This window comes from Pezoporus flaviventris, unplaced genomic scaffold, assembly GCF_033815535.1.
Source record: "Pezoporus flaviventris isolate CSIRO_AGI_PZ_B2104156 unplaced genomic scaffold, CSIRO_AGI_Pfla_v1 ptg000035l, whole genome shotgun sequence".
Classification (NCBI taxonomy): Eukaryota; Metazoa; Chordata; class Aves; order Psittaciformes; family Psittacidae; genus Pezoporus; species Pezoporus flaviventris.
Window position 1 is genome coordinate 13,089,798 of NW_026892583.1, and position 11,978 is coordinate 13,101,775.

The 11,978-nt window shown below is 50.1% G+C and overlaps 1 protein-coding gene across 1 annotated transcript; it reads right to left on the bottom strand.

Annotated features, from left to right (window-relative positions):
- Window positions 1-583: 583 nt before the first annotated feature.
- On the bottom strand, window positions 584-2,494 carry LOC133274001 (inositol 1,4,5-trisphosphate receptor-interacting protein-like 1). The gene has a single exon (XM_061462751.1). The coding sequence runs from the start codon at window positions 2,117-2,119 to the stop codon at window positions 584-586; it is 1,536 nt and encodes a 511-aa protein (XP_061318735.1). The 5' UTR covers window positions 2,120-2,494.
- Window positions 2,495-11,978: the final 9,484 nt, after the last annotated feature.

Below are 11,978 nucleotides of genomic sequence, written 5' to 3' on the forward strand. Positions count from 1 at the left end.
TACCCGGAAGGACACGGGCTTCCGGGTGGAACTCGTCTTCCCTGCCGGTGGTATCGTATTCTCTTCCCTTGTTATTTTCCCTTATCATTGTTGTAGTTGATAGTAGCGGTGGTGATTTGTGTTGTACATTGGTTGCTGGACTGTTCTTGTCTCAACCCGTGGGAGTTGCACTCTTTCGATCCTCCTCCCTGTTCCTCCGGGGGGGGACACGGACCTCGGTTGTTGTCAGCTCGGCACCACTCACTGGGAGTGAGTGAACAAGTTACCTGACTGGGTTTAAACCACGACAACATGGTTACATGCATTACAGTCAGAGACCCTAGTGCAAACAGGATCCTAAGAAGGAGAAAATTGACTGCTACTGCTGAACCCAGGACGCCGCCACAGGTATAACCTGCTGCTGCGCTGGGGAGAACGTCAAGGGGAGAACGCTGCCACTCCTCTGAGAGGCCTGCGGCACAGTTTTCCTTGTGCTTTCTGTGTCCTCTTTCTGTCTCTCCCCTCTTTTTCCCTCAGGTACAAGTTTGTCATCTGCTGTCAGCTGTGCACCCTGCAAACACAGCTCTGTGCACGAAGACCACTTTCAGTGGCCGTAGGTCAGCATTCTTGTGAGGCGATCTTGCAGGTCCATGAACTGCCTCATTGCCTCAGCTTGGGCATCCGGATCCTGTGCCAGATGCTGGAAGAGGTTGAATGGCTCGGCTCTTTGCAAGGCTGGGGGCAAGATGATCTCCTCAGGAATCTTCTCATTCCCAAAGAAGAAGTGGTCAAGGCGTTTCTCCTCCAAGCAGTGGCACAGGTACCGCATGATGTCATCCAGCCTTAGCAGGAAACGTGTCTTGTGCCAGCCTGACAGGGGTGTGGTGTTCAGGAGGTGCATCACCACTGTCTTCAAGGTACAGCTGGAAAAGCCTGTGCCCACCAGAGCACGGGCGCAGAGCTGCAGGCATCTGAGGTGGAAGCTGCCATCTGGGGCCTGCCTAGTCATCAGCTCAAAGAACTTTGCCTCTGCCACAGCACAGCTCAATGTCCAGGTTGTGCTTGGGGTGAAGATAGCCTCACTAGCCTGGCTGCTCAGGAAGATGTCCGAGTCGCCTTGCTGCACGCCCAACATAATTTCAATGATGGCTTCCTTCTCTGCTCTTGCTATCTTGAATTTGCAGGAGCGGCTGTAGGGCAGCATAGTTAAACGCCACTGGTGTGAATAAGGCAGAAGCACCCAGCATGCTTTCACCAGCCCATGAAGCCTGCAAGCTGTTTTCTCCACATCTAGGTAGGAGCCGGTGCAGAGGGTCTGTAGGAGGCTGCGGCCCTGATACATTCTCAGCTCCTCATGGTCGTGGTGGAGGAAGCACAGCATGCCCCCCTCCAGCTGCTCGGCCTGGCATGTACATTGCAGCTCCACGCGGATGCGGAAGTTCCTCTCTGGCACCTGCCCCGGACTGCAGAGCTCCGGGAGAAAGGTGTGGCCAGACGGGGGGCCCAGGGGCACAAGCACTTGATAGATGATGTTTTCTTCATCGGGACTCCAGCCTTCATGTGCGCTGCCTATGCCAAAGCATGGTTCCAGCACTGGGAAGGAGCTATCTGACAAGACTTGTCTGGCAGCAAGGATAAAAGCATTCACAAGGCTCCTCACAGATTCAGACACTGTGAACAGGTTCTGATTAGGCCATTGTATGTGCTCCTCAAAATGCCTTGTCAGGTCCTTTGTGTATTCACTTTCTTCCTCTTCATTCTGCTCTTCCCGCTCTTCCTCTTCTCTACTGCTGCTGTTGGAGCTGTCCTCTTCACTGCTGCTGCCCTCCTCATGGCTCCTCCTGAGGCACCAGCAGAGCCAAAGAATCAGGAGGAGCAGCATGCCAGCAATCGCCCAGAATTGCCAGTGCTGCAAGGCAGCAAAGAGCAGGCCTCTCCAGGCCACGGGAGTTTGCTCCTTGCTCCTCTGCTCCTGGCTCTTCTGCTCCAGCTCCTGCAGCAGCCGAGTCATCTCCCGGCTCAGCTGCTTGGCACGGTGCTCCATGCGGTCACGTGTGGCTTCATCCATCTCATCACTGACGACATGCACATTCAGGATGAGCTGTTGCAGAACCCAGAGTGAGAGGTTTGTGACAGCCATGGCCTGCAGAAGAGAGAAAGAATTCAGTGGGGCTGGGAGGGAGGGAAGGAGGAAGGGAGCTGGTGGTGGGGGGAGTGGATGCAGGAGCCGCAGGGAGCTGGGGACAGGCAGGAGAGGGAACGAGGCAGCTGGGAGGCAGCAAGGGCTGCACCCAGGCCCGGTGCCAGCAGCAGCGTGCCCTGCCCAAGGCGCTCGCAGCCAGGGCCTCGATGCAGGGTGAGCACCCACCCCCAGGGGCCCAGGTTTCTGCCCCGGCCCTTGTCCAGCCCAACCTCCCCTCTGCGTGCGCACTCACTGCTGTCCCAGGCTGTACTGGGCCAGTGCTGCCTGCTGGCACCCTCATATCCATCCCCCCCTGTGACTCGTCCCCTGTGATGTCACAGGCACTGGGGGTGCACCGCAGTCCCGCCCACACAACCACGGGCCAGCTGCTTCCCACGCCACTGCCAGAAATGCAGTCCTGGGCCTTGAGAAACAAATCTTGTGTTGACATGGCACCCCAGAGAGACCTGAGTCAGACAATGGGACTCATTTCCAGAACAAACTTATAAACACTTGGGCCAAAGAGCATGGCATTGAGTGGGTATATCACATCCCCTACCATGCAGCAGCCTCTGGGAAAATCAAACGGTACAATGGGCTGCTAAAAGCTACACTGAGAGCAATGGGTGGGTGAACTTTCAAACACTGGGATGCACATTTACCAAAAGCCACCTGGTTGGTCAACACCAGAGGATCTGCCAACAGGGCTGGCCCGGCCCAGTCGGAACTTTCACATACTGTAGAAGGGGATAAAGTTCCTGTGGTGCACATGAGGAATTTGCTGGGAAAGACAGTCTGGGTTACTCGTGCTTCATGTAAAGGCAAACCCACTCGTGGCATTGCTTTTGCTCAGGGACCCGGATATACTTGGTGAGTAATGCGGGAAGACGGGGAAGTCCAGTGTGTACCTCAAGGGGATTTGATTGTGGGGGAAAACAGCCAATGAACTTAATTGTATGCTGTTGCCTGCTATGTAGCACTTTTATAGCCCGCCAGCTAGTCTTCAGGTCACCAGTGTCTGGCGCTGACTTCCCTCCAATCACCATCCCAACAAAGAATGAACTTTGAAAAAACAGACCAGCTCAGCAGTGACCGGATGAGTTCCGCTGTGTCTTCAGCAGGCAACAATCCAACACTGCACTGTCCTGGGTTCAGCAGTAGCAGTCATTTTTCTCTTACTTAGTAACTGGTGCAGTGCTGTGTTTTTGACTTTCAGCCTGGGAACAACGCTGATAACACCGATGTTTTTAGTGCTTGCTCGGTAATGTTTACTCTGACCAGCGACTCTCTGATTCTCATGCTCTGCCACGGAGGATAGGAAGCCGGGAGGAAGCAGAGACAGGACACCTGACCCAGACTAGCCAAAGGGCTATTCCATACCACAGCATGTCATGCCTGCTATATGAACTGGGGGCAGTTATCCAGAAGGGCCAGATCACTGCTCGGGACAGGCTGGGTATCGGTCGGCACGTGGTGAGCAGTTGTATTCTCTTCCCTTGTTATTTCCCTTATCATTGTTATTGGTGGTAGCAGTAGTGGTTTTGTGTTACACCTTAGTTACTGGGCTGTTCTTCTCTCAACCCATGGGAGTCACATTCTTTCGATTCTCCTGCCCATCCCTCTGGGAGCTGGGGGAGGAAGGTGGGGGAGCGAGTGAACGGCTGCATGGTTTCTGGGTTGCCGCCTGGGCTTAAATCACAACAGTTTATTGTGGTGCCCAGCGTGGGGCACAAAAGGTTGAGATAACAACAGATCTGACCAGAGTGCGTCTAATCGTATTGGTGACAAGCATTCATTGTTTTGGATTAATAGTCACTCGTCACAATGCTGATTTATCGGCTCTCAAAGTTGTTGCTCTTGATCTCACAGTTTCAGCATGTCGTACCTTACTTACAGCTGGCATTTGCTGTCTTACTGTTTATCGGTTGGGGGCCTTGGGCTAAGGTTCTTGTCTCATTGTACTTTATAGTAATGACTTGTGATACAACACAATCATTGATCATGAAACTGATCTGGCTTGCCTTCTCAGTGTGGTCACCACCTCTATACTTTGGGAGGTATATAATAAAAGCGCTTAGCAATTACGCATCTTTTTTCTCCTTCTCGGGTGGTCAACCTGTGAAGGAGACATTCCCTTACCTTCCCAGCTCCCCCACCAGACCGTTTCCAGCATCATTTGAGGGTTCTGAAGGTGTTGAATGGTCTTTGAGTACCCCTGAGACCTGCCTGCTGATTGTGACGGGCATCACCGTGTTGGCACACATACAGAGTGTGTTTTACCGATGACCATTTCATCTGATCTCGAAAGTTAAGCAGAGTTGGGTTTGGGCCTTGTCTAGGGTTAGACCATGATATAGGAGGACCAAGAGATTTTCCCCGAGGCTGGACAGTCATGAGTCGCAGGGTGTGTGGGACAGTATGGGCAAGTATCTAGGCCAGTGGGCCCCTCCAGTTCCTCTCTGGAGGAACAGGTGAGTGAATTTAAAGAGGAGAGCAAAGGTCAAGGATGATCATCCCATGAAAGCTGCGGCTTCAGTCTCTGGTGAGCAGATTCCCAGATGGAGCGGAAGAGCCGATTTTACTTCAGCTCCTGTGATGAAGACTAATCCCTCTCAACAAGACGTAAGTGACCAACGTGATGACCATTAGAGGGGCCCTGCCTCCAGCCAGGTGGAGGTAGGGGATAATCGGATTTACTGGACTGTGTGGATCAAATGGCCTGGCACATCAGTCCCACAGAAGTATAAGGCACTAGTAGATACCGGTGCACAGTGTACCCTGATGCTATCAAGCTGTCAAGGGGTGGAATCCATTTCTATTTCTGGAGTGACAGGAGTCACCATGCCACTTGTAACTGTCCAATCTCTGGGCAACTCTCTGGGTGTATTCTTAAATAGTTGTTTAACCTTAAACAAAACCTGAGCTGTATGCAGCAACATGCTGGCTCCTAGCAAAAGGACCAGGTTGCTTTCAAGGGTGCTCAAGGGCTATTCAAAATTATTAAAAATTATCAAACACTACTGTATTCAGCTTAGAGGAGAATGAAGCTGTTGCAAGGAAGGAGGAAAGGAAAGAAGGAAGAAAGCTGAAGGAAGCTGTCTTCCACGTAGATTGGCACTCAGAGGAGAAAAGTCAAAGGCGTAATTATTAATAGTTCCCAATAGATGACTTCCAAAGTACAGAAATTATGACAATGCTGAGTACACATACCAGATTAGTTTCACAAGCGGTGTTTCTATCATATCATAAACCAGTATGACAAAGTACAACAAAATTATAATCTTAGCCCAAGCCCCAAGGATAATCAACATAATCAGAGGGAACACATACTGCAAGTAAGGTATCATATAACACAACCCTACAAACAAGCACAACAACTCTGACAGCAAATAAATCAAAATCATGGCCAGGGACTATTAAACCATTATGGTGAATGCTCACAACAAATTTGTTTTAACATGGTCTAGTCAGATCTGTTGTTATCTCAACCCTTCCAGGCACATGCTGGGTACCAAGAAGGGGCTATCAAAAACACAGCATTGTACCAGCTGCTAGGAAGAAAATAAACTCTATCTCACATGAAACCAGAACATGCTGACAACCAAGTCACCTCACTTCCAAAGCTATCTCTTTCATTTCCTCAACTCCATACTTGCTCAGATTTTGTCCTCTTGAACTTAAAGGTAATCTTATGTTGTAAGATTCCCTTCTGCCCATTTCTTTCAAGCAACCCCGTGCTTCTGCTGCTGCTTGTGCTATTTGCAGCTATTTTCATAGCACTTTCAGCTTGATGATTGTCCTGGGTTTAGCAAGTAGCAGTCAGTTTTTCGCTGGTGCAGCGCTGTGTTTTGACTTTCAGTGTGGGAACAGTGCTGATAGCACCGATGTTTTCCGTTGTCACTAAGTAATGTTTACTCTGACCAAGGACTTTGTGAGGCTCATGCTCTGCCAGGGAGGAGGGGAAGCCGGGAGGAAGCAGAGACAGGACACCTGACCCAGGCTAGCCAAAGAGGTATTCCATACCACAGCACGTCATGCCCGGGGGTGTAAGCGGCGAGGAGAAGCAGACAGGCCAACCCAATATGGGTGATAAGCAAACTTCTACTTTATTTGTGACGCAGTTCACATATATATAGGAGTGGTATTCAGCCACTCCTCCTAGGCACACCAGTATTGGTTAGCCCCACACAGCTTCCTCCACATTCTCCTCCCATGTCCGGTTTCCGGTTACCTGTGGGGGCCCCCCCCCCGCCTTGCTCGCACAGTCCTCCAGGGCTCCATGGCCCTGCTCTTAGAGTCATTCTGCAACAATTCCCCCCTTTTTCTTTGTGCGAGCATGGCATTGTGGGTTATTCTGTTCACCTGTTTTATCACACAACTATAAGCAAGTCTAATAGCTACAATGATTAACCTAACAATGATACATAAGTGCAGTACTTCAAACAGCAGTGTTTAACTCAACCTGTAACGCCCCGTGAAGACAACCATCTAGTTATTCCTAGGATATTGCTCATTTACTATTGCTGGGTAAGCTGAGCCAGGGTTTTCAGCTGTGCATGTATCGAATTAAAATGACCAGAAAGATTTATACAACACATTCCATCAAACTCTTCACAGCCATGTCCCTGTTCCAACAACAAAAGGTTCTGCAGTGTTGCATGTCTTAGAGAGTCAACATTTAAACAACAAATCAGAAATTGCCTTCGATGTAGTATTTGTCTGCTTAGCAACTCAGTCTGCTTAGTTGAGCCAAGGCCCCGGCTGAAGCACTTACAGTGATTTGGCATATTATGATTGGATACATGTTTTGGAAGACCCTTAATGACTAACATATAATTGGTTAAACACAGGTGTGAGAACTCAACCTTGAAAGCTTGCCAACAGTCCACAGTTCTCATTAACTTGGTGAATTCCAGCCTCTTATCTTGCTTGCTTAAGCTTCTTCGGGCCTCTCATGGCCTTGCTGTACCTTTCAGGACTATTCAAAGTTTATGTACCAATTATGCATTCTCCCATGAGAACACTGTCTCCACATCTCCCCCCTTTTGTTTTCTCCAGTAACAAGTTGCTACTACAGCAAGGCACACACAAATTTACATTAGCAGAGTAACTATTACAGGGTGCAGCAGCATGTTGAAGATGCTGATGGCAGTGAGGGACTAGCCAAAGAAATTTCTTACCAGTGGAATTCTCCCACCCTCTTAATTTGTTCTATCACCTGCTTTATAAGACTACCATTGTATTAAAATCTTTCTAGCTTTTGCCTTAGCATTTTCTAGCAGCTACTGCAAATTTCCACACTCTAACATCTCTTTTACAAGTGACAAATCTATACAATGCAAGGTGCAGTTTCTTATTAGCAACTAGCTAGTAAATACAGGTGGTTTTATACACAAAATCACAACCTCTAATAATAGCTACTTTACAAGCACACATATTCAGGATGTTACTTTTCAGTTGTCCCCAAGTGATGTTTTGCAGTTAATCGTTCTTTCTCTTCCTCTATCTCATTCTGCTTGGGGTATTCACGGTCAGCTCCTTTAGCTGAGGCATCAGGTTTTTCCATTCGTCTGTCCAGCTCATGGCAGGGCTTGACAAACTTTGCAGGCAGTCGCCATGGACCTGTAGGCAGGAGGACACAAATATACCCCCTCCCACAGGTTATCAGTTCTTCAGTTCTTGAGAAGTAGACAGGTTAAATGCAGCATCATTACTCTCTCTCTCTCTCCCCCCCCCCCTTTTTTATTTGCAAAAGCCATCCTGCTGGGCAGCAACAATAGCGGCCTGCCTGCTTCAGCAGCAACCATAAATACCCTCCGGCAACCGCACCTTTATGTTAACCCTTTCATGCCCGAACTGTTAAACAGCTACCCGTTGAAAGCTTTTACATGAACCCAACAACAAGAAAAATACACAGAACACCGTCTGCCCTCAGCACACACATACAAACACACGCGTCTGGGATCCCACAAGCACACCACACAATATTTGAAGCACAAAATCCAGACAATCATTACTCCCACTACAGTTCCACGTACAGAACATGGCACAAGGACCCTGTGGAGACTAACAGCAAACCAGCTCCGAGAGGCATCATTGCAGTGCGAGGTGGCAGGCTCAACCTTAGCGGGTGTCCCCACAGAGGCTCTGCCTCCCCCACATCGTATGAGGCTTGGGCTTTTATACTGACCAAAATGCACACTCATTCCGACAGAGGTGGCCAGCCTGTGCTGGAAGAAGTGGCCAGCAGTATCTACAGAGGTCTCCAAGGGTTGATAGAAACCTGGACATACTTATATTTACCAACTTCTAGTACATGAGTATCACAGAGAAACTGTATGGGCTCCCCCTGTCAATTGCAAGAAAAAATCATAACATATACAGCTTGAGTGTAAGAGGATTTTAACGCATACGTGGTCACTGTTTGTCAGGCCTCCTTAACTATTTTGAGATCAAGAGCTTCCCACTCTTTAGCCCCCTGCTGTGTAGTAAATACAGGATATGCAAAGATGCCCATTGCAGAAAATTCCCCAGTAATGATCACATCCTTGGTTACCCATTGTTACAGCTGAGCGTCTCCAGGGCCAGTGAGTCTGAGCAGACCGACCAGGAAGATGAAGAGTCAGAGTCTGGAAGCAGAGGATATAAATCTGGCTCGGATTCAGGGGATTCGGGGGCTGATCCTGAGCCGAACTCAGGGTCTCCGTTGCTCGCAGCTGTGTCTTTCTTATCAGATGTCTCCCGTTCGGTATGTAGCCATCTGCAGACCTGGCTTCTCCGTAACTGAGTTAAAAATTTCCACTCTAGGGCATAGTGGGTTGGAGAGGCTCGCAGTTCCTTTAAATCTCCCGCTAGCGCATGATCCCTATTTTCTACTGCGTGCTTCAAAATGGCACCGCAATCGATCTGGCGCCGAGGCACCGCCCTCTTTCTTTCGGATTCCTCGACATTTATCATGTGCATACCTTCCAATATACTTTCTCTGTCCTTTTCAAAGTCCCTACTTTCGGAACTGGGGTGGTGGGGGAGCAGGGGGTTACACCTCCTCCGCGGCACCTTCTGATGGAGGGGGAGAAAAGGAAGGGGGGAGGGGGAAACCCTGTGCTCCCGCGAGTTGGGGGAAACGAGTTGTAATCTTCCCCTGGTTTCAACCGACCGGGGACGTCTGTTCCAAGTTTCTTCATTGCTACCACGGCAGTTTTCTTTTCTGCCTTGTATCTTTTTATACAGTTCATTACTTCTCTCTGTGGTTTACCGAGTTTCTTTGCCGTTTTATCATCATTTAGCATTGAGTCAAATAGCTCATCACCAAACTTTCGCCACTCACTCTCCTCAAAAACTGTATTAGGATCTACAAAAAATCCCTTAGCCTTCCCTTCAGCCACTAGACCTGCTAGCTGCTTTAGAGTCTCAGGCTCAATTCCCCGCTTTTATAAAAAGCACTGTAATAAGATTCAGTCAGCTGATCGGAGCTAGCCTAGCTAGAGCCGCAGCCGGCAGGCTTCAGCGACCACGGGGGTCACCGGAGATTAGGAAAATCAGAGGGGATAGCGCAGAGACATCGTGATTCCCGACATCTCCCGATCCCCGAAGCCCCAGCAGCCCTTGCGAGAGCGCGGCTGACGTGCCGGGGGGCGTTCCCACAGTGACGGTGACCACTCCGCTGCCCCTTGCCTTGGAAGAGCCTCTGAGAGGGCAGCGACACCACCAGGCGCAGGGAGGAGCAAGCAGGTCGTGTTGCTGACCCTGTTGCTGGTGTCCCAGACTGCGGACCAATATGGTCGCCTCCAGAAAGAGAGCTTGCAGTAAGGTGACTGCAGCAACTCAGACAGAGACCCCGTCCCAAACCGTGGCTGTTCAGGTCTCTGGGTGCAGGGAGTGCCAGAGCCTGCTGCTGCCGGAGGAGGGAGGACAGCATTCCACCTGCGTGAGGTGTGAGCAGGTAGAAGATCTGCTTAGCCTGGTGGCAAAACTTAAGGAGGAGGTTGAGACGCTGAGGACCATCAGGGAATGTGAAAGGAAGATCGACTGGTGGAGTAACTCCCTGGCGTGCCAGTCGGAACGGTTCCAGGGAGATACTCCCCAAAAGGGGAAGGACCCCCTGCCTTCTCACACAGAGGGGGATGGCCCGAGACAGCCCCTGCCCTGTAGCTGTTGCACAGAGGCAGGGGACCAAAAAGACGACGAGGGTTGGAAGCGAGTTCCACTTCGGCGTTGTGGGAAACCCTCCCCCCTTCCTGCCCTGCTTCCCCAGGTGTCCCTCCGTAATAGGTTTGAGGCCCTGGATCTTGAAGGAGATGTAGGTGAGAATGTGGGGCAAGGCCAGCCCACAAGGCCACATAGGAAAAGGCGGTCGACTTTGCACCTCAAGACTGCCTCTGTTAAGAAAGAAAGAAGGGTCATTGTAGTAGGGGATTCCCTTCTGAGAGGAACAGAGGGCCCTCTGCAGCAACCACGAGATGGTGGAATTCAGGATCTTGTGTGGTAGGACCAGTAGAATAGCAAGTAGAATTGCAACCCTGGACTTTAGCAGGGCAAACTTTGGCCTTTTCAAGCAATTGCTAGGGGAAATCCCATGGGCAAGGCTGCTTGAAGGTAAAGGGACCCAAGATAGTTGGTTGACATTCAAGGATTGCTTTTTCCGAGCTCAAGATCGGAGCATCCCGACACGTAGGAAGTCAAGGAAGAGGGCCAGGAGACCTGCGTGGCTAAATAGGGAATTGCTGGGTATGCTCAAGTGGAAGAGGAGAGTTTACAGGTCATGGAAGGAGGGGCTGGCCACTTGGGAGGAATATAAGGCTGCTGCTAGAGGATGTAGGAAGGCAGCTAGGATGACTAAGGCCTCCTTAGACTTAAACCTGGCGGGAAGGGTCAAGGACAGCAAAAAGAGCTTTTTCAAATACATGGCAGACAAAACTAACACCAGAGGCAATGTAGGCCCACTGATGAACGGGATGGGTGCCCTGGTGACAGAAGATACAGAGATGGCAGAGTTACTGAATGCCTTCTTTGTCTCTGTCTACTCTGCTGTAGGCAGTCCTGAAGAGCCCTGTACCCCTGAGACCTTAGATGAAGTCAGGTCAACGGAGCGGTTTGCCTTAGTCGATGAGGAATGGGTTAGAGACCAGTTGAGCAATCTGGACATCCATAAATCCATGGGTCCAGATGGGATGCACCCGCGGGTGCTGAGGGAACTGGCGAAAGTCATTGCTAGACCACTCTCCATGATCTTTACCAAGTCTTGGGAAACGGGAGAGGTGCCTGGAGGACTGGAGGAAAGCAAATGTCACTCCGGTCTTCAAAAAGGGCAAGAATGAGGACCCGGGTAACTATAGACCGGTCAGCCTCACCTCCATCCCTGGGAAAGTGATGGAACACCTTATCCTTGGTGCCATCTTAAGGCATATCAAGGATAAGAGGGTTATGAGGGGCAGTCAACATGGCTTCACCAAGGGGAAATCATGTTTGACCAATCTCTTAGCCTTTTATGAGGAAATAACACGGTGGATGGATGATGGCAGAGCAGTGGATGTGGTCTACCTTGACTTCAGCAAAGCATTTGACACAGTCTCTCACAGCCTCTGGGAAAATTGAAAGGTACAATGGGCTGTTAAAAACTACACTGAGAGCAATGGGTGGGGGAACTTTCAAGCATTGGGATACACACTTACCAAAGGCCACCTGGTTGGTCAACACCAGAGGATCTGCCAACAGGGCTAGACCAGCCCAGTCGGAACTTTTACATATTGGAGAGGGGGACAAGGTTCCTGTGGTGCATATGGCGAATTTGCTGGGGAAGACAGTCTGGGTTACTCCT

What these genes read in the sequence shown, in the direction of transcription:
- LOC133274001 (XM_061462751.1), bottom strand. Translation starts at nt 2,119, where the DNA reads ATGGCTGTCACAAACCTCTCACTCTGGGTTCTGCAACAGCTCATCCTG.